The 27,762-nt window shown below is 44.5% G+C and overlaps 1 protein-coding gene across 2 annotated transcripts in view; it reads left to right on the forward strand.

The window, feature by feature from the left end:
• Positions 1-27,762, forward strand: part of L3MBTL3 (L3MBTL histone methyl-lysine binding protein 3) — a 94,192-nt gene that overhangs the window by 38,529 nt on the left and 27,901 nt on the right. For both annotated transcript variants that reach the window (XM_073666096.1, XM_073666097.1), the window contains exons 9-15: positions 1,531-1,666; positions 4,529-4,620; positions 4,751-4,902; positions 5,787-5,863; positions 7,781-7,866; positions 8,007-8,117; positions 10,241-10,355. In XM_073666096.1, coding sequence (XP_073522197.1) covers positions 1,531-1,666; positions 4,529-4,620; positions 4,751-4,902; positions 5,787-5,863; positions 7,781-7,866; positions 8,007-8,117; positions 10,241-10,355 — 769 coding nt within the window. The remainder of the gene's footprint in view (positions 1-1,530; positions 1,667-4,528; positions 4,621-4,750; positions 4,903-5,786; positions 5,864-7,780; positions 7,867-8,006; positions 8,118-10,240; positions 10,356-27,762) is intronic.

A 27,762-nucleotide genomic window follows, 5' to 3' on the forward strand; every position in this document is an offset into this window, starting at 1 on the left:
GGTAAAGCACAAAAGAGATTCACCTGTGATTAAATGTCGGTGCCAATGAATGATGACTTCAGTATTTTAAAAAGCCACATGGTAGGCCCTGTTCTTTTGTAACCATGGTGAATACAAAGGAGCTGTCTGAGGACATCAGAACTGCTAGTAGTAAACACGAGACTTCCAAAGGGTATAAGGACATCTCCAAAGACCTTGGTATTCCAGTTTCAACAGAAGTTTGCCATGCATGGAACCGTAAATAACCTCCCTGGACATTGGGGAAATAGAAAATTGACAAGAGATGTCTTCGAAGTTTGGTGCGAATGGTGGAAGAAACACCACGTCAAACATCCAAAGACCTGAAGGCCAACCTGGAACAGTCTGGGGTCATGGTTTCAAGAAGTACCATACGCCGCACAATAAATCAAGCACAGCTTTATGGGCGAAAGCAAAGGAAGAAACCATTGTTGAAGAAAAGACATAAAAAGGAATTGCTGATCTTTGCCAAAGAGTACCTTTCAAACCACAATCCTTCTGGGAAAATGTTCTGTGGACAGATGAAGCAAAAATAGAGCTTTTTGGCAATGCAAAGCAACAGTTTGTTTACAGACGGCACAATGAAGCTTATAAGGAAAAGAGCACCTTACCGGCAGTTAAGCATGGTGGAGGATCCATAATGATGTGGAGTTGCTTTGCTGCGTCTGCTACTGGAGGCCTTGACCGTTTCACAGGAATCATGAAATCAGAGAACTATCAGAGATTTTAGAGCAAAATGTCCTACCCAGTGTAAGAAAACTTGGTTTGAGTCAAAGAGCATGCATCCTCCAGCAAGACTGACCCAAGGCACACATCCAAAAGTACACGGGAATGGTTGAAAAAGGAAAAAATAGACCGTTTTAAAATGGCCAGCGATGAGTCCTGTCCTCAATCCCATTGAAAATCTTTGATGTGAGCTGAAATCTGACATTGAGAAAAAGAACCCTGCAAACATTCAAGAGCTTGAACAAACTGCAAAGGAAAAGTGGGAGAAAATGCCAGCTGAGAAGAGCAAGAAGCTTATAGATGGCTACAAGAAACGTTTGGAGGCTGTCATCAATGCCAATACCAAGTATTAATTAGGGGCCTTTATTGCTGTACATGCTGCTTGTTCTGTTTCTTCTTTTGAAATTGCAACATGGAAGTTGAAAAACCAATGTTTTATTGTATTACTTTGGACCACTAATTAAAAAATCCTGAGGATATAACTTTGGTATATTTTCCTTTCATTTCTGATGATCTTGTACAGTATATAAAAGAAATGAAAGGGTGCCAATAATGGTGAGCAGCACTGTATGTCTCCTGCAAGGTGCTGTGCTTGGTTTGCACAGTCATTTTATTTTTCATTGTCTTAATTAATCGATTCTGGCCCAGATACTGTTATCTGCGATTGCTCCCAGACCTGAGAGTTCATAAAATGTATAATTTATTTGTTACAATACATCAATTTTTCCTCACTTATTGCTTTCAGCTTGATAAAAGATTACTTTTTTGATGTTTAATTTTTTATAGGTACAAGGCTATCGAATCCAACTTCATTTTGATGGGTATCCTGACTGCTATGACTTTTGGGTTAATGCTGACTCTTTGGATATGCATCCCGTTGGATGGTGTGAAAAAACTGGACACAAGCTTATACCCCCAAAAGGTAACTGACTAATAGGGTTAGTTGCGATAGTTGGGTTCTTCTACAATCTTAAAACAATTCTTTAGCTCTAGCAACTAGATTTAAAGAGCAACCATCTTTTTAATATTTATTTAATCAATAGTGCACATGAAAATAAGCAGTTTTCTACTATATCTTAGAGAAATCCTCCTCTTTCTCCCCTTGGTTTGATGGTTCACTCTTAATTCACAGACAAAATCTGTCTTTAGTGAAGTTATTTATGGGGAAAGAACCACAATGGTTACTCACTCGCTGGATCATCTGCTTCCTCACTTTTTTTTTTACTCTTTTTTTTTCCCGAAGTTTACAAATTAAGGATTTTTTTTTTTCGGTGGATCTCTAGTAAATGATGCATCCAGCAAATATTAAAGACTAGTAGTACTCGTATTAACTCTTTTAAACAACAATTTCAACCACCTGAACCTAAAAGGTTCAGGAAAAATCAAGTCTACTGTTTTGCTGAACTCTTTGATAACCGGTCAGGCTGATACATCTTACTCTTTTCTAGAATCTTCCACTAGCTATAGTGTGTATTGAGTGTCAGAGTAAGGGCTCACTCACACGAGCGTATAAATCAGACAAGTGCTATCCAATGTTTTATTTGATAGCACTAGCCCCTATGTTATGCGCTGGGACCGTGCAGATCTGCGATTTTGATTTTTTTTTTTTCTCATGCTGATTTGGTATGAGAAAAAAATGACAGCATGCTGCTAGGGCCTCCACAAATCTGATCAAGCCCACCCATCCAAGTGTGTGTGTGCGTGTGAAACATTGGACTGCACTCAGTCATTCAAGTGTAGTCCGATTTACACGGCCACAGACAATGGAGAAGATGGAGAAATTAAGTTTTCCATCTTCTCCACACCTGTGATGCTATTCTCTCATGCAAAGGATTCAAATCACAGTAAAATGACACTCGTCTTAACCTCTGACGTTTGATCCGAGTGTTACTTACATAACCAGCCCAATCTCTCGCATGAGGAAATATGCCCCAGTGTGAGCAAACCCGAAGACCAGGGCTACACAACGACATGTGTCGCTGAAAAGTCAAACAACAAAAATATATGTGCAACTGATCTGTGACCTGCTGTCGCGTGACTATTTTAGAGCTATGCTTTTGCTGTAAATAAAATAGCCAAGTTGCACACAAGTAGTTGCATGTACTGTGCGATTTGCATTGAAGTCGATGACAAATGTGTCACGTGCAACTTGCGACAAGCAACAGAAAATCCAACACATTTGGAAACATTTGCAACTCTGTGTCACAATGTGACCACAAGGGAAATCGCTTGTAATGGTGTTGCAATCTGATACTGCAATTTCAGCGTCTCACAACATATGTTGCCTTGTAGCCCTAGCCTAATGGCGATGGGCCATGCAGCAAGCCTGCACAAAGTTCTTTTGAGCTGTACATAATTACTGAGGCATTAGCTGATGGAGGGGAAATAGCACACAGACCCGAGCGTCTGCGTACAACATGGCCTGCCTAGCTTTATTTATACGAGTTAGAAAAACATAGCCAGTCAGCAGAATATTAGGAAATTTAAACATGCATATGAAGCAACAGACCGTCATACTAATAGTAAAATATATATATTATATAATTAGGTCACTGGCAATGTATTTGAGGGGAGATATGCATCACGAAGGTTGCTATCTTCTGTGACATGAAACCCAGAAGTTTCTCTCCAGCATGTTATGTGTTGAGGGGTTAATCGGCCATGACAGGGTTGGGTTTTTTGAGTAGTTGTAAGAGATGGACGGGACAGCTACTCGCCATATCTCCACCTCAAGGGTGTGGTTCGGCAGGTTAAATGTCCAGCTACTGAGTTTTGTTTTTTTCTCTGTGTGTCTGGGGGCAAGAGAGCTCTAGAGAAGATTTATACCGAACTCTGGTGTTGTACCTTGAGCGGGCAAATAGGTTACTATTCTAAAAATCTATTCTTAAAAGCTTGCATGGACTTTAGCTGAACTTGGGAACTTAAGTTGGACATTTGTTTGAGGGAAGTTGATAAACACAACTGTCCTTTGACCCATTGTCTGGACACTAGAGAAATAACCAGTTTCTAGCTAACGTCAGTCAGTATGCTGTTTCTGCCATTTAAAAGAGTTGTCCAGGTTTTACAAGAAAGTCTGCAGCACTTGGTAGTCACAAACTTATGAATCCTCACATTGACCTCGCTGAGCGCTTGTCATGATTCTCCGGTGCCAGCGGCAATATGCATGCTTGGCCACATTCCGACAAGACTAGAAGATTTATTCTTCCATGATAAATAGCATCTCTTGTACATCTGTGTATTAGCCATTATGTATCTCCATTATGCTGATCATATGATTTTAAAGGGGTTTTCCGGTCTTATGTGACTGCAAGACTTGTGAATCCTCACATTCTGCACACTGTGAGGATTCTCCGGTGCCAGCATTGAGTGGCCTCATTGCGACTAAACTATATCTGGCCTCACTTAATATACTTGCCTTGAGTGAGTCCAGATAGAGTCTAGTTGACATGTGACCACATGTACGTATACTTGCAGTCATGCCCTCTCTTCTGCCGATACCTGAGAATCCTCACAGCAAGCACTGCGTGCAATGTGAGGATTCACAAGTGTGCAGTCACATAGTGACTGCAGATTTGTAGTTTTAGACCGGACAACCCCTTTAATATTGTAAGTCATACACTTTCCCAAATTGCTTTTTTTTCTTTTTATGTCCAAAGTCTATACTTTTGAGACTAATTGATGATATTAATTACCTATTCATTTAAACTCTTTCCTGCTACTAATACCATTTTTTTCATATGTCCCACCGATTACTTGTGCCATGTTCATTACATTGTATTCATAGGTTACAAAGATGGAGAGTTTAGCTGGCCCACATATCTGAAACAATGTAAAGCTCAGGCGGCTCCAAAAACATTCTTTAAAAGCTACAACACGGTAAGAAGCCATAGTTAATGCATACCACATCTCCATAGCTTTTTCTTTCCGACATCTTTCATATGTTCATCTTTTCTTTTTTCGTATGGTTGACCTGTCAGTATTATGCTATGTTTTCTTTCACGTCTAGCCTGTTACTCCGTCTGGGTTCCGAGTCGGCATGAAGTTAGAAGCTGTGGATCGGAAGAATCCTTCCTTGCTTTGTGTGGCTACCATTTCAGATATTGTTGAAAACAGATTGCTTATTCACTTTGATAACTGGGATCACAGTTATGATTACTGGTATAACCTGTTCCTTTTCAATTAAATTATTGTATTTAAAGAAGCACTCCTACAAACCTTTTTATTACCTAACCCTGAGTAAGTGTGGTAATAATCTCAGTGATCGCCATGTTTCCCAGTTTCCATAGTGCTCCACTGTTCTTCTGGGTCACTTGACTTCTATCTCGACTTGTCGGATCACATAGGGATTTCTATATGAGCCAGAAGTTGCTTTTACAATGTAAGTATATAGACCTTCGGAGTGATTTACATTGTAAAAGCAACTTCTAACTCACGCTTGGAACCCAGTGTGATCCGGCAAGTCGAACTATCCCCATTCTCTACAATGCACAATATTTTTTGCAGTTTTGTCTTCTTTTTTTTTTTATTCTCTCTCTGCATTGGATTAAAGCCAAAGCATGGGAAAATCGTGTAAAAACAGCTATTCCTCTTCCATTGAAGGTTTCATTTGTCCTAAACCTGCATAATGTGTTTAACGCGTCTCTATCACACACAGTTTTTACCGGTCCGTGAATTTGTACTTCACATACAGTGAAGAGACTGAAGTGCTTTTTAAACCCCATCGGAGAGGGAAAAAAAGGACTTGAAGTATTGCAATGCATTAAAAAGCGGCACGTTCTTTACAAGTTAAACATTCAATTACATATTTCGCTTTTAAATAATGTGCGCCCATATACCGCAGCGGAAAACCATATGCATATTTCAGAGTTGTTTTCAGCCTCACCACAATCACTACTTGTGCACTTACCGTTATAAAAATCATTATTTAATGATTTTCAGAAATTTGCTGTTTGTTCTTGCACAGACCGGGAGAATCTCAAGATCTGTAAGATGTGACGGGAAGATAAAACTTTGTTATGGATCTACAATTGTTCTGTTTTTAGGTGTGATGCTAGCAGTCCATACATCAGACCGGTCGGGCACTGTCAAGAGTTCAGTATTTCACTCACAACCCCACCAGGTAATACTTTGTTTTATTTTACTTTTTAGTTTATTTTTTTTTCCACCAATTAAATTACATAAGATGGCATGCACGAATTTAGCCTTTCTAAAACCTGTTTAACAAATCCCCAAAAATTAAAGCTCCAATGTACACTATATGGACATAAGTCCAAAAATTCTTACACCTACACATTACATCTACAGGAGTATCCCAGTCTAAATCCATAGGAATTAATATGGAGTTGTTCTCCCTGCTGCAGTTATATTAGCTTCTAGTTTTCTGGGAAGACTTTACACAATTTTGGAGATTGCACCTTAATCCAGAAGAACATTTGTGAGATCAGAAAAAGATGTTGGAGAAGAGAGCCGTTCTAGTTCTTCCCATAGGTGTTCCATAAGACTGAGGTCAGAGCTGTGTCCGAGCCAGTCAGGGTCTTCCACACCAAACTCCCCCAGCCATGCCTTTATGGACCTTGCTTGGTGCACTGGGCACAGACCTGATGGAGCAGAAAAGGACTTTCTCCAAACTGTTTCCACAAAGTTGGAAGCTTACAGTTGTCTGAAATGTCTTGGTATGCTGGAACTAAGGGGCTTTGGCCAACCCCTGAAAAGCCACCTCATAGTATTATCCATCCACCACGCCACAATATAGTCTGGCTGGTTACTTTTTACTGGCATTTGCCAAACCCAGACTTATTTCTCACACTGCCAGATTGAGAAGCCTGATTCGTCACTCCACAGAACATATTTCCACTGCTCTGGAGTCTTGTGGTGGTATGCTTTATACCACTTGGCAGCTTGCCATTGTGCTTGGTGATGTAGAGATTGCATGGAACTGCTCGGCCATAGAAAGCCACGCAATGAAGCTAACGATATTCATGCTGATGTTAATGCCATTGAGTCGTCAGTGTTGGTGATTGTTTTATCCCCACACTCAGCATCCTCAGCTCTGTAACTTTACGTGGCCTACCAGCATGTGGTGTTGCTGTGGTTCCTTCCACATACACCACTCAGTTGATTGTGGTTATATAGGAGGGAAGAAATGTAATGAACTGACTTGTTACTATGGTGGTATCTTATTACAGTACGACAGTAAAATTCATTGAGCTCTTTAGAACGATCCATTCTTTCACACGTTTGTAAAGGCATAATGTACAGTGAGGGGCTGGATTTTATACACTTATGGCAATGAGAATGAGTGAAAAAATCTCTGAATAGATGCCAGTAAATAAATCCTTGTAATGGAAGTGAAAGGGGGAAAAAAAGCAAAGCCATCATAAAAATAGAAAAAAATCCAATTGAGTTTTTCCCTGTGTATCTTACATTGTATTGTAATCCCGAGATGAAATATTGGTAAATGTTCTGAACATTTGGTTTTCCAGCATTTTCTCAGGGGAACTGCAGATCACTTAACTTGTTCTAACAAGAATAGCCCTTTAACACCCAGGTGCTAACTGTTTCATCAGCGGGGGTCCAACTGCTAGGAGCCCCTCCTATTGCCAAAACAGGACACTTATCGTCATTAGCATAGCATGGCATTGTACGTGCTCGACTGCTCGATTCATTGTCTGTGGGACTGCCGGAGAAAGCTGAACGCAGCGCTCTGGTGGTCTCCTGGAGCAGCGGATCAGCCAGCATACTGCCGCTCCATTTTAACAGAATGTGTCCCGCTCTGGCGATCTTTGAGGGTCCCAGCACTTGAAACCCATCCAATTTGTTATTCCCATGGATAGGTGATAACTTGTTTCGACTTGAATATCCTTTTGAAAAACTAGCTAGATGTGTGAATTACACAGACACCCTCCTTTCTCCGCTCTCCTGCATTGTACTGTAAACATTCGGGTTGTATCTGCACCCATAATCCACAATAAACCTGCAATGTGTGAATTCATCCTTATATGCTGAGTCAAATTTCACACATTTCTCTGTTGCTTAGACTATAAAGATCCTAAAAGTTTTTCTTGGGAGGCATACCTGGAGAAAACTGGCACACAGGCAGCCCCAGCAAGGGCATTCAAAGTGGTAAGTATTTGCTTACATGTGTACTGTCTGGTAATTGACGGGAACTTTGTATAGTAAAATAGTAGTACGCTGTATTCTTAACTTCATGCTTTTCAGACCCCTTGTTTTTAAATTCTCACTTTTTTTTTTCTTCTTTCCAGCGCCCACCACATGGGTTCCTGCCACAGATGAAATTTGAGGCTGTTGACAAGAGAAATCCTATATTAATCCGAGTCTGCACAGTTATTGAAAGAGAGGAAAACCGCATCAAGGTGACACAAATCTAAAATGGATGTACACACGTCAAAATTGTTGGTACCCCTCGTTTAATGAAAGAACAACCCACAATGGTCACAGAAATAACTTGAATATGACACAAGTAATAATAAATTAAAAATCCATGAAAATGAACAAATGAAAGTCAGTCATTGCTTTTCAACCCTGCTTCCACAGAATTTTAACAAAAATTAAACTCATGAAATAGACCAGGACAGTAATGATGGTACTCTTAACTTAATATTTTGTTGAACAACCTTTTGAGGCAATCACTGCAATCAAACGATTCCTGTAACTGTCAATGAGACTTCTGCACCTCTCGACAGGTATTTTGGTCCACTCCTCATGAGCAAACTGCTCCAGTTGTCTCGTGTTTGAAGGTTGCCTTTTCCAGACGGCATGTTTCATCTCTTTCCAAAGATGCGCAATAGGATTTAGGTCAGGGCTCATAGAAGGCCACTTCAGAATAGTCCAATGTTTTCCTCTTAGCCATTCTTGGGTGTTTTTAGCGTATTTTGGGTCACTATCCTGTTGCAAGACCCATGACCTGCGATTGAGACCAAGCTTTCTGACACTGGGCAGCACATTTCTCTCTAGAATCCCTTGATAATCTTGAGATTTCATTGTACCCTGCACAGATTCAAGACACCCTGTGCCAGACGCAGCAAAGCAGCCCCAGAACATAGCAGAGCCTCCTCCATGTTTCACAGTAGGGACAGTGTTCTTTTCATGATATGCTTCATTTTTCCGTCTGTGAACATAGAGCTGATGTGCCTTGCCAAAAACTTCCATTTTTGTCTCATCTGTCCATAGGAAATTCTCCCAGAAACGTTGTGGCTTATTAACATGTAGTTTGGTAAATTCCAGTCTCTCTTTTTTATGATTTTTTTTTTTTTCAACAATTGTGTTCTCCTTGGTCTTCTCCCATGAAGTCCACTTTGGATCAAACAACGACGGATGGTGCGATCTGACACTGATGTTCCTTGAGCTTGAAGTTCACCTTTAATCTCTTTAGAGGTTTTCCTGGGCTCTTTTGTTACCATTCATATTATCCGTCTCTTTGATTTGTCATCCATTTTCCTCCTGCGGCCACGTCCAGGGAGGTTGGCTACAGTCCCATGGATCTTAAATTTCTGAATAATATGTGCAACTGTAGTCACAGGAACATCAAGCTGCTTGGAGATTGTCTTCTAACCTTTACCTTTAACATGCTTGTATATAATTTTCTTTCTAATCTCATGAGACAACGCTTTCCTTTGCTTCTGGTCCATGCTGAGTGTGGTACACACCATGTCATCAAACAGCACAGTAAGTATATGTAGCCCTATATACAGGCCCACTGACTGATTACAAGATTGTAGACACCTGTGATGCTAATTAGTGGACACAACTTGATTTAACATGTCCCTTTTGTCACATTATTTTCAGGGGTACCATCATTTCTGTCCAGGCCTATTTTATGAGTTTAATTTTTTACAAAATTCTGTGGAAGCAGGGTTGAAAAGCAATGACTGACTTTCATTTATTCATTTTCATAGATTTTTGATTTATTACTTTTGTCAGATTCAAGTTATTTGTGACCATTGTGGGTTTTTCATTCATTAAACGAAGGGTACCAACAATTTTGACCACGTGTGTAGCCTTTATAAAAATTTAGCAAAAATATTTGTTAGTTTGGCAACTACAGAAGCACTGGCTACTTGGCGATTGAGCACTGCACACACCGTTATCGTGTATGGGAACGCTGGATGCTCCTTTCACTATGGTTTTGCAGTCTTAACAGGCGGCCGATCACTAATCATGTAATCAATGCATACTGTCACTGAACATGACTTTCATCGCTTACATCATGAGATAGAGCATGTAATGAAGGATAGAGATTGTAAATTAACATTTCTCCTTGTCGGTCTTCATGACGTTTTCCACTCATAACTGGATATTGAGTTCCACAGCCATATAACACTGTCCTGTATACCTCCTATCTGTACCGTTAACTATGTCATTAAAGACAAAAACCCAACAGGCGTTCTCAAAATCGTTAAATGTAAATGTACCAGGACTTTACAATTGATTGACCGAAGTAAGACACACATTTACAGCAGTTTTATCTTTATTTTAGCTCCATTTTGATGGCTGGAGCTCACTTTACGATTATTGGGTGGATGCTGACAGTCCCGACATTCACCCAGTAGGTTGGTGTGCAAAGACTGGACACCCTCTACAGTTGCCTCCTGGTAAGACTAGGTTTACCTCAGTTTTATATTTTTATTTACTATCTATAAAAGGAGATCAATATTATGGTGCTTATACTAATTAGAAGTAATATCTCACCAATGTAATAGGGAAGGTAAATCACTGCTGTTATAGGACAGGTAGTAATTGTGTAATTTCTCTCAATTATAAGGGTGCCCGTATAGCTAGTACTAATACCTCATATATTAGTACTAGCTATAAGGAGTACAAAGGGGCACCCTGTGCAGTCTACTAAAATTATGCACATATACCATCCAGTGGCTTTCCCCCACCTGACGATACTGTCTGTCTTCTATGATCAGGTTCAGATGAGCATTATGCAAAATTGTCTGTTTTTTGTCTTAAAAGGAAAAAAAAAAATCTGTATTTTTTTTTCATATCCGTATTGCATCTGTATGTCCATTTTTTGCATCTTGGTGCAATCTGTGTCCTTTTATTGTCATCCGTATGGCGCATGTATTTTTTTAGATGCATTTTTAAAGTAAAATCCTACCATTTTGATCCTATGAAACCGTTAAAATATGTTGATAAAAATATAGATGACCTCTATGACCGTATCATGTGTTTATGCCATCAATGTAATAAATGTCTGTGATTACAGCTAGTCACATAATAATTCTTTAAAAGTCCTTAAAACATGTATTTTTATGCCAATAACAAAAATTCAAAAAGAAAAACACAAAGATGAACTACTGAACCCACTCTGAGCGGAAGGAGAGTCAGGAGGCCCACTGGCTGCGGAGGAGTGACAAAGTGTATGTTGGCCTGTAGTGTAGCCAACTCCACATGTAGTTGGCCTGATGATGTGCCGTTTGTGTACTGTAGCGGCCTTTCCTTGCTCTGTGTAAAGATGGATTGGCTGCTATCACATGACAGGGCTTGCAGGGTATATAGTCGGGCATATGAGTAGCTGAGGAATTTTAGGTTGAGCAGTAGTGTGACCAGTCTTTCTCTATTTCTCAAGTGCGAAAAAACATTTTGTGGGATCATAAAGTGGTGCTCCTGAATCTATTAATGTTAAAAGGCATGTGGGCTTGTAAATTCAGGAACACAGTGAAGACAGTGATCCAGACTATGAGCTAAAGTATCCTCACTATTCTCCTCTAGAGATCTCCAAGATATTGCATAAGCTGATGGTCTATCAGGGACACAGCAGAGATGGTGTCCTTCCTTTTTTGACCACTCTTAGGCCCACTTGCCGAAGCCAGAGCTGTGGCTTATTCTGTGGTTGACACTGGAGTTGTGTTCTGGGTAGTGTTTATCACCGGTTCTGTGATCTGAGCACTGGTTCTAACTGGAGCTTGGATGGTATGCACGGTTATGTCCAGAGGTAGGTCATTAACCCGTTCTGTCATAGAGGTCTCCTCTTTACTACTGACTTCTGCGCCTGGATTTGCAACTTCTTCGGAAACTGGATTTGGACAAGACATACTTTGTCTTGTCGGAATCACAGGCGGCACATGCCTCTTCAAGGTTTGTATTTGAGCTGTAAGTAAAATGTATGTGAATGACTGTTCCTGATTTGAAATAATAGCCATTGTGTTCATACTTTAGACATATGCATGCAAACATGCAAATCCATGACTGCAGACACTTGGTTCAGCTGCTGCAGGTACTTACGGGCGTTTTGTTGCAATGTTATTGCGACCAAAAAAAACATAATTCTGGCGTTTTTCATATTTTTTTCTCTTTACGCTGTTTACCGATTGGATTAATTTAGTTTATATTTTGATAGATAGGGTGTTTCTGAACACAGCGATACCAAACGTGTCTATTTTTTTTTTACTCTGTCGCCTCATTGGGGGACACAGGACCATGGGTGTTATGCTGCTGTCCACTAGGAGGCGACACTATGCATAATCTGAAAAAGATTAACCGTGGCTCCTCCTCTGCAGTATACACCCCTGGACGGCATCAGCCTTCTCCAGTTTTTGCTTAGTGTCGCATAGGAGGCACACCTAAAACTTTTACTCCGTTTTCACCGACGGGAATACAGATGAAGAAAAGTGCGTCTACTGCGAGACTCCCAGCATGGCTCCTTCCTCGGCCCCTTATTACGGGGTGCACGGTTGAAGTCGAGATGGCTATTCCCCATGTCGCTCCTTCCCCAGCCCCTCGGGTGCTGGTTCGAAGTCGAGACCCCCCTCCTTCCCCAATTCCTTTTGGTTTCTGGGTTGAGGTCGAGGCGAGGATATAGCCCCCTGATGGTGACAGCAGCACCTCCCTAATCCCCCCCCGGGGGTATTAGGTTGAAACGCCTCAGGTAGGGCCTGTACAGGCAGCACACTATGGTTGAATACAGGGACCCCAGCCCTGCTGCGGGCTCCTGTCGGGGCCGGGGGGAGTGCAGGCAGGCATGACACAACAGAGGCACAGGCCTCCCTGCGCCCTGTTTCTGCGGCAGCACCAGCTCTATGGTGCCTCAAGGGGACTCTTCACAGGGCCCCCCCTTCCGCTTATACCCCACCACTATCCTGCCTTTAAATCCGGGGGGGGGGGTTCGGTTCAGATCCGGCCCCCTCCCGGACTTCCGCGCCGGCCTGGAGTCCCTTTGGGCATCAGGCATCTAAGCCACCTCCTCTCCCCGGCCCGCCCCCCAGATGACAAATGACACTCTACAGTGTCATAGAGGGGGCGGATCGAGACTGAAAGGGCGCGATTTCACACAGTTCTGCTGCCCTTTTCAGCTCCCCCCCCCCCCTTCTTTCTTAACTTTACTCCGGCGGCCATTATCTGCTGCAGGAAAAGGGAAGACCAGCCAGTGTCCGGGGGGCACAGGACTGTCGATCTTCGGCGCTGGACCTAGGGGCACACTGGTGGGATAAGATCACAGCTGGAGTTCTTCCTCGGCTGTGAGTCCAGGGCTCTCTGCATAGCCACCCCAGTGCACTATGCCGGGCTCAAGGTCCAAGAGAACCAGGCAGGACTGCTATTATGCACTCTGTACAGCCTGCAGCAATACTCTCCCCAGTGGCAGCACGTACCCGCACTGCCAGGACTGCATCCAGACTACTGTGCCAGGGCCCCAAGAAGCCCCTGCCAATGCTTCGGTGTCTAATGCCTCGCCGGAATGGGTCACTCAGATGTCGCAATCTATGACGCAGTCTATAGATAACCTAACCTCCACATTGCTTCAGGCTCTGCAGAGTCATGCCTCGGCTATGAACGCTACCCAGCAAAGGGAAAGCTCGACTCAGGGACATGACGACCCGGGCACATCCACGTCTAGGTCAGGACGCAAGCGGACCCACAGGTCACGTTCATCTGCGTCATCCCATAGCACACGGTCATCCCCTTCTAGGGAGAGACACCGTAGTTCCAGGTCATCTAGACCGTCCCCTACCAGGGACAGACAATGCAGTTCTCTGCAGCGATCCCCGACCAGCCTCCACACCGGTTCACCCAGCAGGAGACGCCTTAGCGATACACAGGAAGCGGAAGGCATCTGTGATTCCGACTCAGACAAGGAAACTGAAGGGTCCCTGATCTCAATTCCCCCTAGCAATACAGCGCTAGTTGAGGACGTAATTTCGTCCATCCATCGGGTGCTGGACATTTCTGATCTGCCCCCGGACGCACCACAACACAAGATTTCCTTTGAAGGAGTTCTGAAGCCGCCTAAGGTCTTCTTTGACCACCCAGAGTTTAAGTCGATCCTTAAAAAGCAGTTCTCACAGCCTGAGAAGAAGTTTACCAATCGCAGATATCTGGAGGCACGGTACCCCTTCCCACAGGAGGTCACCAAGGAATGGACAGATCCACCCGAAGTGGATCCCCCAGTCTCTAGGCTAGCAGCAGTCACTCCTTTCACTGCCAGATAGCTCAACTCTCAGGGACGTAGCAGACCGGCAGGTGGAACGCATGGCTCGTTCAATTTTCGAGGCCGCAGGGGCCTCCCTGGCTCCCGTGTTCGCTTCAGTTTGGGCTGCCAAGGCCATCCTGGCTTGGGCCAAAAATTTACAAGCTGGCCTCCAAGTATCTACTCCTGAGCTGTCGGACCAAGCGGTTCAAATAGCAGTTGTAGCAGATTACATGCTTCATGCAGCTCTGGATTCTGCAAGGGGTGCAGCGGGGATGGCAACCTCTCTCCCCCAACTGAAACCCAAACGCACTTACAAGAAGCGTAACCAAACTCGATTCCGATCCTTTCGGAACTCCTCGGGCTGGTCCGTCTCGCGGCCAGCACAAAATACCAACCGCTCCCCACGCAGGGACAACTCGCAGTCGACGCAAAGGTCGGACAAGACCTGGCAGTCAAAAGCAGGCCAGTCAAAGTCCAAAGGAGGAAAATCTCAGATTTTCTCCTCATCATGACTCACGGACTCCGGAAGACACCCCACCTGTAGGCGGCCGACTTTTGCTCTTTCATCAAGTCTGGCTGCCTATTACAGAAGACAGGTGGGTCAGGGAACAAGTGTCTTCGGGATGCAAGATAGAGTTCACTTCCAACCCATCAAACAGACTCTTTTTTTTCTGTTCTCCCAAAACCGCCAGCCAAGGCTCGTGCCTTCCGCCAAGCGGTCTTCTCGCTTCTTCAAGCAGGAGTCATAGTACCGGTCCCCGCGGCCGAGCGCTTCCGAGGGTTCTACTCCAATTTATTCGTAGTCCCCAAGAAAGGAGGCGGCGTACGGCCCATACTGGACCTAAAACCGCTCAACAAATATGTACGGGTACGTCACTTCCGCATGGAGTCCCTTCGGTCCATCATTGCGTCCATGGAGAAGGGAGAATTTCTCGCCTCCATAGACATACAAGACGCATACCTGCATATACCGATTGCACCCGCCCATCAGAGATTTCTCAGGTTCGCAATCCACCAGGACCACTACCAGTTTGTGGCTCTCCCGTTCGGACTCGCCACAGCTCCCAGAGTGTTTACCAAAGTCATGGCAGCCACCATGGACGTCCTGCACTCCAGAGGCATAGTAGTCGTTCCATACCTGGACGATCTCCTAACCAAGGCTCCCACCTTCAAGGACTGCGAGTTCAGCGTCTCAATCACAATCGACACTCTGAGTCGCCTGGGCTGGTTAGTCAACCTACAAAAGTCATCACCAACCCCGAGTCAGTCTCTGACCTTCCTAGGAATGCTATTCAACACCTTCAGTGGTCTAGTGCTCCTTCCCAAGGACAAGGCACTGCCTCTCCGTCTAGGAGTTCGCACCCTCCTCAGCAAACCCCCTCGATCTCTCCGGTTTGCCATGAGAGTCCTTGGCAGGATGGTGGCAGCAATAGAAGCGGTCCCATTTGCCCAGCTTCACCTCAGGCCTCTCCAACTAGCCATCCTCAAGTCATGGGACAGGAACCCTTTTTCTCTCGACAGGGAGTTCCAGCTGACGTCGTCAACCAGGAGGTCCCTGCACTGGTGGCTCAAGCCAACCTCACTAACAAAGGGGAAATCCTTTCTCACGGGTCAAGGGAAGGTTCTGACCACCGACGCGAGCCTGACGGGTTGGGGTGCGGTACACCTACACCACATAGCACAGGGCAAGTGGTCCCCAGCGGAAGCGACCATGCCCATCAACATCTTGGAAATTCGTGCCATCCTCCTGGCATTGAGAGCCTTCCATCACTTACTGGCAGCCTCTCACATCAGAGTACAGTCAGACAATGCCACGGCTGTGGCATATGTGAATCACCAAGGGGGAACCCGCAGTGCCCAGGCGATGCGAGAAGTGACACACATTCTCCACTGGGCGGAAGACACATGTTCGGTTCTCTCTGCGGTCCACATTCCGGGTGTGGACAACTGGGAAGCCGACTTCCTCAGCCGGCAAGGAATGGACTCGGGAGAGTGGTCTCTCCATCCCGAAGTTTTTAGACAGATCTGCCATCGCTGGGGGACTCCAGACATGGACCTAATGGCATCCCACTTCAATGCCAAGGTCTCCAACTTCATGGCCAGAACACACGACCCACGGGCACTAGGAGCGGACGCCCTGGTTCAGGACTGGACCCAGTTCCAGCTCCTGTACATTTTTCCACCTCTCCCCCTGATATCCAGAGTGGTGAGGAAGATCAAGCAAGAGGGAGTTCCAACCATCCTAATCGCACCGGACTGGCCCAGACGTACATGGTACTCCGACATCGTACAGCTCACAGCAGACGTCTCCTGGCGTCTCCCCGACCGCCCGGATCTGCTGTCACAAGGCCCATTCTACCACCAGAACTCAGTGGCCCTCAATTTGACGGCGTGGCCATTGAGACCTGGGTTCTAACCCAGTCAGGGTTCTCGCCGGACGTCATTGGAACCATGATCAGGGCATGGAAGCCAACCTCTGCTAAGATTTATTACCGTAACCGGAAAGCCTTCTTTATCTGGTGCGAATCTCGTGGCCAGACCCCATTCCCTTATTCCCTCCCCAGGGTACTTGGGTTTCTCCAATCGGGTCTGGAGGCCAGACTGTCCCTGGCCTCCCTTAAGAGCCAGGTGTCAGCTCTCTCTCAGTGCTCTTTCAGAGGTGCATTGCTAACAAGCCGCAAGTAAGGACATTTCTTCAGGGGGTTTCCCGATTGGTTCCCCCCTACAGACGACCACTAGAAACGTGGGACCTCAACCTGGTGCTGACAACATTGCAGGAAACACCCTTTGAACCCCTTAGGGAAGTCCCACTCCGCCTTCTATCCCAGAAAGTGGTTTTCCTGGTGGCAATCACCTCGCCATGCAGGGTGTCTGAACTGACAGCACTCTCCTGCAGACGGCCCTTCCTGGCTTTTTACCAGGACAAGGTAGTTCTCCGTACGGCCCCATCCTTCCTTCCGAAGGTTGTGTCCAACTTCCACCTCAATGAGGAAATTTCACTGCCATCCCTCTGTCCGGTCCCGGTTCATAGAGTGGAGAAGGCTCTGCATACGCTTGACCTTGTCAGGGCATTGCGTATCTATGTGTCTAGGACTGCGCCCTTCCGGAAGTCTGATTCTCTTTTCCTTCTCCTGGAAGGCGGCTGCAAGAGTCTGCCAGCTTCCAAAGCTACCCTTGCCAGGTGGATCAAATACACCATACAAGAGGCCTACCGCCTCAAAAATTCTCCTCTTCCAGCAGGTATTACGGCACACTCTACACGTGCGGTAGGGGCCTCCCGGGCCATTCGGCACCAGGCTTCGGCACAACAAGTGTGTAAGGCAGCCACCTGGACTAGCCTACACACGTTTACCAAACACTACAGGGTTCATACCCAGTCCTCAGCAGACGCGAGCCTGGGTAGACGTGTTCTGCAGGCGGCGGTACCCCAATTGTAGGGGCCCGTCAACACAATATTCGTCCATTGCTTCCCACCCAGGGACTGCTTTGGGACGTCCCATGGTCCTGTGTCCCCCAATGAGGCGACAGAGTAAAGGAGATTTTTGTGTACTCACCGTAAAATCTCTTTCTCTTAGCCTCTAATTGGGGGACACAGCTCCCACCCTGTTGCCTGTTCCATTGTTATGTTGAGTTCTCATATTGTTTTTGAGCTCGTACATAGTTGCCTTCTTATAGGCATGGTTATGTTATCCATGTTACGTTCCTCCTAATGCTTTTGCACAAAACTGGAGAAGGCTGATGCCGTCCAGGGGTGTATACTGCAGAGGAGGAGCCACGGTTAATCTTTTTCAGATTATGCATAGTGTCGCCTCCTAGTGGACAGCAGCATAACACCCATGGTCCTGTGTCCCCCAATTAGAGGCTAAGAGAAAGAGATTTTACGGTGAGTACACAAAAATCTCCTTTTTTGAATTGGGCAAAAGGCGGATTTGAACTTTTTTTATGATTTTTAAAAAAATTGTTTTTTGTTTTTGTTTTTTTTGCACTTTTTACTGGCTTCAATAGTCTCCTTAGGAGGCTTGAAGCTGCGATCATTCGATTGCTTGTGCTACACATAGTGGGAGGTTCAGCCCTGCTATGTGTAGCAGAAATGATCATCTCCTATGAACACAGGTCATCGTCCATAGGAGATATGCAATGACAGGCACGGGGGCCTTCTGCATACCTCCAGTTGTCATGAACCCATCGTCGCCCCATGATCATGTGATGGACAGGGTTTGTGACGCGTTTCCGGTAAGCGCGAGTTAAATGCTGCTGTTAGAGATTGACAGCGGCATTTAACATGTTAACATCCGCGGGTGGATCACAATTCCACCTGCGGCTATTAGAGGCACATGACAGCTGATCCGCAAAGGAGCCATCTGTCAAGCAGTAGGAGGCGACACTGGGAGGGGAATAGAGCTAGAGTGATAGAGGCTTCAAATCTACTATAGCTCTTCAACCTCATTTGCATATCAATTCAAATGCTGATTTCTCCGTAAAAGAGGAACAGATTGGCCATGTGAAGATATTGCTGACTTTTGTGTTTGAAAGAGCTACATGGGCATATACCGTATTTTTCGGACTATAAGACGCACATAGATTTTAGAGGAGGAAAATAGAAAAAAAAATGTAAGCAAAAAATGTGGTCATGATGCACTGTTATGGGGGAGGGGTCTGCTGCTTACACTGTTATAGGGGTAATGTCTCCCAATTCTTATAATATCCCCCATCCTGGTATATATGGCACCCCTCATCCCCATCCTGGTATGCATGTTACCCCTCATCCTGGTATGCATGTTACCCCTCATCCTGGTATGCATGTTACCCCTCATCCTGGTATGCATGTTACCCCTCATCCTGGTATGCATGGCACCCCTCATCCTGGTATGCATGTTACCCTTCATCCTGGTATGCATGGCACCCCTCATCCTGGTATGCATGGCCCCCCTCATCCTGGTATGCATGGCCCCCCTCATCCTGGTATGCATGGCCCCCCTCATCCTGGTATGCATGGCACCGCTCATCCTGGTATGCATGGCACCCCTCATCTTGGTATGCATGGCACCCCTCATCCCTCTTCCTGGTATGTATGGCACCCCTCATCCCTCTTCCTGGTATGTATGGCACCCTTCATCCCTCTTCCTGGTATGTATGGCACCCTTCATCCCTCTTCCTGGTATGCATGGCACCCCTGATCCCCATCCTGGTATGCATGGCACCCACTGATCCCCATCACGCTGCACACATAAAAATAAACAATTATACTCACCTCCTCTCTCCTCCAGTGCTGCGTCCCACTCTGCTGCCGACACTCTAACTGTGTGAGCCACGCATAGTGTTACTGCCATGCGCCCTCACACAGTGTGAGATGCTGTGCCGGAATAGTCCCTGCTCCCCGCGCCAGAACTGTGTGCATGGGGAGCAGTGACCATTCACTCTCCTTAATAGAGCGCATACTGTGGCCGCAGTGCGACTCCTGCTGCGGCTGGCGGTCTGTGTGCCTGCTATTAAAGACCATGAATATTCACTACAACCCATAGGCGTGGGGAGCAGTGAATATTCATTTTCTTTAGTAGCGGGCACAGCGTAGGCTGCAGCAGGCGGCTGCTGCCTCCTGTGCCCCGCTCATCCCCCGCTGCCCCTCCTCCCACACCCCCACCACCCACAGACATAGGTATAGAGTACGGGGCACAGTTCGGACTATAAGACGCACCCCCCACTTTCCTCCAACATTTTGGAGGAAAAAAATGTGTCCTATAGTCCGAAAAATAGGGTAAATAGTTTGAGGGTGAAATCCTGCTGACAGATTCTCCTTTAACGGATTAGTCCCACAATGGCAATATTTTACAAAGCATGATATCTGCTTGACTATTGGTAATGTACAGTACAAGCCTAACACAAATTAACTCTTGTACCTTTCTTTTCTCCGCTCCATCTGCCCGTCAGTGCACTCAGCTTCACAGAGCTGAATGGGTGGTCTTGTTCTTATCTGATAATATTACATTTCCCAGCAGCACACTGCTTTTTACTTATTCTGAGAGCCATAAATTTTACAATTTGCCATCAATGGAACTGTATGAAGGTTTATTTTTTGCGTGACAAGATGTAGGTTTCAGTGGTTTCATTTTCTGGTGCATACGACTTTTTTGATCTCTTTTTACTGTACTTTTTGGGAGGTGGAATGTACAAAAGAAACAGCAATTCTGGCATTTCTTCTATTATTATTCATTTATTTATTATCATATTCTATTATTTATTACACCGTTCAGTTTAATTGACATTAATTTTAATCTGCAGCTCGATATAATTGTTGTATGAGGGTTTATTTTTGCGAAACAAGTTATGGTTTTCACTGGCTTTATTTAATTTTTTTGTGAGGCTAGAAACTGTTTGATTTTTTTTTTTGTTTTGAATTTAGTTTTTTTCCGTGTGTAGCTTACTGTATGAGAAAAATACTGATAAAGCTTAAGGGTATGTGCGCACGATCAGGATTTGCTTGCAGAAATTTCTGCAGCGTTTCTTCTAGGTCCTGCACCTCTTGGCAGCAAAAAACGCTGCGGAAATTCTGCAGCATTTTTGATGCGTTTTCGCCTGCTGATTTGCCTTGTTTTTTTCCAATGCATTGTATAGGAAAAAGAATGCACCGTGTGCACATAGCCTTACAGTACAGGTCGATACTATTAGGCACATGGTGCGTTTTTGATGTGGTAAATCCGCGCTGAATTGGCCCCAAAAAACGCATTACAAACCTTATTCCAACATTTCTTATGAGATTTTGCAAGATCTGTGCACGTGATCAGGATTTTTCCTTACAGAATTTCATGTGCGTTAAAAGAAGCAGCATGTCCATTCTATGTGCGTTTTTGCCTGCGTTTTTCCTATAAAATGCATTGGAATAAACACATCAAAAACGCATGAAAATGCATTTTTTGCTGCCAAGATGTGCAGAATTTTGCAGAAACGCTGCAGAAATTTCTGCAAGCAAATCTTGATTTTGCGCACATACCCTTATAGTAATATCCACTTTATATAATTTTTTTTTTTTTACGTCTTACTATTTTTCCAGAAGAAAACCATTTTTTACCGAGTCATAATTTTTTCATTTACACAGCTCTATAAGAAGTTTTGTTCCTTAAGCTGTAGTATTTTTCGTTACCATTTTAGGATATGTGCAACTTTTTAAACTTTTTTGTTCACTTTTTATTTTATTTTTTACTAGCTGTACCCGGCCACGCGTTGCTGTGGCTCAGTCTGGTTAAATGGAAAAGAAAGAAAAGAGAGAGCGCACGTTTCTATATAATTTCACAATGCTTGTGGGTGTAACAATATTTTTTGTTGTTCCATTGTCTGTGTAGATATAGAGATTGTCTGGTTTGCCGACTCTAGAACACGCAACATATATTTGTCCATGTGAGAAGCAATCCGTGTCTAGATTTAAACCGCACAATTCTAAAGATTAGCCCTGAGCTTTGTTGATGGTGATTGCAAATTTCAAAATCTGAAATCTCCAAAAGTTCTTAACCAATTCATTTGAAATTTTGACACTACCAGGTGTCACAATGGAGCCGGTCATGTCAGGGATTGCTAGTTATGCAATTCCCTAGTACAGAGGGAATGTGACAGGAGGGGGCGCAGAGATGAAGGCAGGCGGCAGCAGAGGAGGAGGGGGTGATCCGCTTGACATGTCTCGGGCCAGTACCGGCCAGATTACAGCGCTGCTCCCACCGGTGGAGCAGTGGGATTTGCACTCTCGCAATCCGCCCACTGTCGCGAGGCTCGGGCCCAGCTCAACGCCCAGAGCAGAGGCCATGGCCTGCGCCTCTTCTTGCAGCCCTCCCTCCCCCTCTTGTTGTTGCGCAGTCGAAAATAAGACTCACCTGCCGGAGAAGAAGAAGCAGCAGCGGTGCCGGAGACCAGGGGCGGCTGCCTCTCAGGCGGTGGTGGTGATGAGAAGCAGCGTCTTTTGACCTCGAACAGACGGTCTCGTCATTCCCCTTCCCCTCAACCACCACGGGGGACACGAAAGGAGCAGAGCACGGGCAGCAGCTGGGGACTCTCCAAATGCAACATGATATCCGCTAACAAATTGTCGGCTCAAATTGTTAGCGGATATCATGTTGCATTTGGAGAGTCCCTGTGTGCCCAAACATTGGAGCTCCCCCACAAGTGACCCCATTTTGGAAACTAGACCCCCCAAGGCACCTATCTAGATGCATAGTGAGCACTTGGAACCCCTAGGTGCTTCACAAATTGATTCGTAAAAATGAAAAAGTGTTTTTTTTTCACTTTTTCATTTTTACGAATCAATTTGTGAAGCACCTGGGGGTTCCAAGTGCTCACTATGCATCTAGAAAGGTGCCTTGGGGGGTCTAGTTTCCAATATGGGGTCACTTGTGGGGGAGCTCCAAAGTTTGGGCACAGAGGGGCTCTCCAAACGCAATGTGGTGTCCGCTAACAATTTGAGCCGATTTTCCATTCAATTTGTTAGCGGATACCATGTTGCATTTAGAGAGTCCCTGTGTGCCCAAACATTGGAGCTCCCGCACAAGTGACCCCATTTTGGAAACTAGACCCCCCAAGGCACCTATCTAGATGCATAGTGAGCACTTGGAACCCCTAGGTGCTTCACAAATTGATTCGTAAAAATGAAAAAATGTTTTTTTTTTCACTTTTTCATTTTTACGAATCAATTTGTGAAGCACCTGGGGGTTCCAAGTGCTCACTATGCATCTAGAAAGGTGCCTTGGGGGGTCTAGTTTCCAAAATGGGGTCACTTGTGGGGGAACTCCAAAGTTTGGGCACACAGGGGCTCTCCAAACAGAACATGGTGTCCGCTAATTATTCAAGCAAATTTTACAATCAAAAAGTCAAATGGCGCTCCTTCCCTTCCGAGCCCTGCCGTGCGCCCAAACAGTGTTTCTTCCCCAAATATTGGGTATCTGCGTGCCCAGGGGAAATTGCACAACAAATTTTGGGGTCCATTTTTTCTTGTTATCCCTGTGAAAATAAAAAAAATTGGGTCTAAAGTAACATTTTTGTGAAAAAAGTTAAATGTTCATTTTTTTCTTCCACATTCAAAAAATTCCTGTGAAGCACCTGAGGGGTTAATAAAGTTCTTGAATGTGGTTTTGAGCACCTTGAGGGGTCCAGTTTTTAGAATGGTGTCACTTTTGGGTATTTTCTGTCATAAAGACCTCTCAAAGTGACTTCAAATGTGACGTGGTCCCTAAAAAAATGGTTTTATAAATTTTGTTGGAAAAATGAGAAATCGCTGGTCAACTTTTAACCCTTATAGCTCCCTAACAAAAAAAAATTTTGGTTCCAAAATTGTGCTGATGTAAAGTAGACATGTGGGAAATGTTATTTATTAACTCTTTTGTGTGATATATCGCTCTGATTTCAGGGCTTAAAAATTCAAATTTTGAAAATCGCAAAATTTTCAAAATTTTCGCCAAATTTCCGTTTTTTTCACAAATAAACGCAAGTGATATCGAAGAAATTTTTCCACAATCATGAAGTACAATATGTCACGAAAAAACAATCTCAGAATCAGGGGGATCCGTTGAAGCGTTCCAGAGTAATTACCTCATAAAGTGACAGTGGTCAGAATTGTAAAAATTGGCCCGGTCATTAACGTGCAAACCACCCGCGGGGCTTAAGGGGTTAAAATTTGGAATAAATAATGATATAGTTTTTAAGGTACATTTGTTTTATTTCTACATTAAACTATTTTTGGGGAGGGGGATTCTCCTTTTTTTATTTAAAGACTTTTCTTTACTTTGTTTCCTTAAGGGGACATCAAGTGTTCGCTCTCACTGTCAAACTCCTCATTTATGCTGTCATTGTTGAAAGTGGCATTTGAGGCGTTAACTTGGGCGAGAACACTTATCCTAGCAGTTATATCAAATTGGTTCCTGCAGCTAATCTCACTGGTATAGAACTGGTGTAACAGGCCAGATTAACCCCCGCCCAGAATATACCTGGGGTTAAAGTGGCCTAGGCCTGATTATACCCCGGGTATATTCTGGCCTAGGCCAAACTATACCCCGGGGTGTAAATTGGCCTAGGCCAGATTATACCCCTCTGGACCAGAATATACCCCGGGTATATTATGGCCTAGGTCAAACTATACCCTGGGATATAAAATGGCATAGGCCAGACTTTTTTTTACTTCAACCAGAAAAACTTGACGGTTCATAAAAAGCTTGACTGTAATAAAAGCCATAACATTCTGAAACTTCAACTTATAAAACTACCTTTACATGGGGCGATTATTGGTTCCAGAGAGGCTTTTGGCCGATAATCGTACACATGGCTGGTGACAGGACACTACAATATAAACGTTCAAAGGTAAACTCTGATAACAACATTAAAATGATCATACTTGTTTTCAAGATACAGTGCATGTTCTGTTGTTGACTGCAGATTGAAGCTTGCGGGATAGGTCAACCAATCCATGGTGTCACCGACTTTTGTGTGGTTGACTATGTCACAACTCAACAGATTTGCTGTAGCCATGATTTCTTCATCAGTTGCCCAGACTCCATCACGAGAGATGCCAGAGGTGTTCACATATTCATTCACATCTTGATTAAAGTAGCCCTGTAGTTTTTTGGACAAGTCCGTTTTCATGTGGTGGATGACTTTAGCTCTGAGAAGGGATTAGTTGTCCTCTGTTCCTGTCAGGATATAGTTGATGGCCCGAAAGTAGCAGTTCCCATCATCTTTGGTTTTATATGTACGCCGTGGTTGTCCAAGATCTCTTGTGCATCAAAAGTACACAATCCTACTAAACGTAAGGTCAAGAGTGGTGGTAAGATACTTCCTTCACTTAGTTGAAAGTCTTGCTTTGCTTGTGTTTCTGTGTGGCAGAGTCACTGGGACATTCATCAGGGGACTGGGGTGGTAGAGAAGTCTCTTCATCCATATAAATCTTAAGGTTGCTGGCATGGTAGGTGTTGCTTAGTATCTTGCCAGTCTTATTGTTCTTAAGTTTTACTCGTCCCTTGGTTAAGGAATCCACAACTAAGTAGGGTCCAACCCAGCGTGGTTCCATCTTTGAACCCATGCGATGAATACGAGATTGATTCTTGATATAAACAATGGTGCCAGCGGTGATTTCTTTATTGCTGTTGTGTCGGCGATCAAAGGCACACTTTTGGTGTACCTGAGCAGAATGGATGTTGGTACTTACAGTTGAGTGGATCCTGTTATGAACGGTTGTGAGTGTATTTAGCACATCAGGGTTGGCATCGTCTGAAAAAGACATGACATCCACAGTGTCATTTGCTGATGGATTGAGGTCAATAGGAAGCTTAGCCTTTCGTCCATACATGACCTCAAATGGAGTGCACTTGGTTGAGGCATGCACAGATGTGTGATAGGCAAACAAAACACCAGGGATGAACTGGCCCCAGTTGGTTCCTTGGTCATTGACAAGCTTGCTAAGAGATTCTTTGAGTGTTCGATTGTCACGTTCCCGCTGGCCATTTTTTTGTGGGTGGTAGGCAGATGAAATGCGGTGTTCTGTTTGAAAATGATCCATCAGGTTGTCTATGATCGAGTTCACAAACTCTCTTCCCTGGTCGCTAATCAAAGTGTCCATACAACCTAAGCGGCAAATAATGGTGTACAAAAATTTTGCTTCTGACATGGCACTCTTGTCTGGAACAGCTGTTGCTTCAGTCCACTTGGAGAAATGATCAGTGACAGCAACTATATATTTGTTGCCGTTTGATGTTTCCTGAAATGGACCGATCATATCAATCCATACTTTTCCAGGCACTGGTATACTGTTGAGTGGTTGAACTTCTTTGCTGATTTTGGCACTTGTGACAAAACATTTTTGACAGGCTTTGACATGTTGGTGAACATCGTTCTTCATTCCCTTCCAGTATTAACGGTCAGAAATTTTGGCAAATGTTTTATCTCTGCCAAAATGGGCACCAGAAGTTGGGTTGTCATGACAGGCCTTCAGGATATTTGGCAGTCGGCTTTTAGTGAAAACCTCCTTTTTTCCATAGTAAATAATCCCTTTCTCTGCTCGATATGGCTTAGATGTTTGTCTAAACTGGGACTTGGCATTTGAACGTTTCTCTGGAGGTAGATCGTAGATCCACTGGAGGTACTTTTGTTCTGTTGCAGTGTAGAATGTCAAAAGCTGATCATACAGTTGGTCTTCCATTGTCAAAATTGGAAAACTTATTTTTTGTTGGAGGTGTTCCAAGTTCACTTTATATACCTTATCAGGATAGAATAGGAACTCACACTGGAGAACTTAAAGTGCATATCATAGAGAGCAGGGAGAAACATACATAACAAGTTATAATGCATAACATTAACAATGCACTGATGGAACTGCACCATCTACTATCAGTTCAATGTAATGCCTCCAACACATGCTGTAAGTCTAGTCCACCCGTTCCCATGCACTAGATTTGCTGCTGATTTTCCACAGGTAAAAAATCAGCAGCGAATCTGCAGCAAAATCCGCATCCCAATGATGTGGATTTTTTGTGCAGAATCACAGTCGATTTCTCCGGGTCACGTGGAAGACGGAAATCTGCTACAGACCACATCAAAATCTGACAAAAGCCGCATGAAATGGTATATGGTTTGTGTATGTGCATCTATATATACTGTAGCACTACTGCAGCAAAAACACACTAATATTCTGCCCTGACCATGGGTATATTATAGCCCAGGCCAAACTATACCCCGGGGTATAAATTGGCCTAGGCCAGATTATACTCCTCCAGGCGAGAATATACCCCTGCTGCTGTAGATCAGATTTTTCACGCTTATGAGAACCATTGAGTGATATACTCAAGAACGGGGCCCCAGACATCGCACAGGGGGCCCCAGACATCGTACAGGGGGTCCCAGACAGTGCACAGGGGGTCCCAGAGAGCGCACAGGGAGGCAGAGAGAGCTCACAGAGGCCCTGCGCTCTGTCTCTTCCCCCCCTTGCGTGCTATCTCTGCCCCCCTGTGTGCTGCCTGGGACCCCTGTATGCTGACTGGGGCCCCTGTGCACTGAATGGGGCCCCGTTATTAAGTATATCACTCAATGGTTCTCATAAGCTTGAAAAATCTGATCTACAGCAGCTGGGGTATATTCTGGCCCGGAGGGGTATAATCTGGCCTAGGCCAATTTATACCCCGGGGTATAGTTTGGCCATATCCATCATGGGGCACAAAGTGACACATGCTCGTCCCGGATATGCATAAAGCGTTAAGGGGTTAAAGTGATTTGAAGGAATACTTTTTAGAATATTGTCTATTAAATAAAAAGTTGTTCTAAAGTGCATATAGATATGGACTGCAGAGGACTGGTTGATTAATATAGACCACATCAGACTTGTCTAATCTCTCCCTGTAGTCTTTGCTCTTCAAAAGTATGTTTTCCCAGAGTGCAGAGACGCGATCTGAACTCTGTGACTGCTTTGCACTTCCTCATTCCGGCTTCCAGACATGAGGAGAGCAGTCACTACTGTCGCGCTGTGCTGGGCCTTGTGATTCCACAGACTTTTTCAAGCCTGTGCCATGCCATCACTACTCGTGTTCCTGCTGCTGCTGAAGAAGAAGAAAGAAGATGTTCCTCAT

Source organism: Phyllobates terribilis, unplaced genomic scaffold (assembly GCF_046119375.1).
Source record: "Phyllobates terribilis strain yellow unplaced genomic scaffold, ASM4611937v1 Scaffold_2__4_contigs__length_985480577, whole genome shotgun sequence".
Classification (NCBI taxonomy): domain Eukaryota; kingdom Metazoa; phylum Chordata; class Amphibia; order Anura; family Dendrobatidae; genus Phyllobates; species Phyllobates terribilis.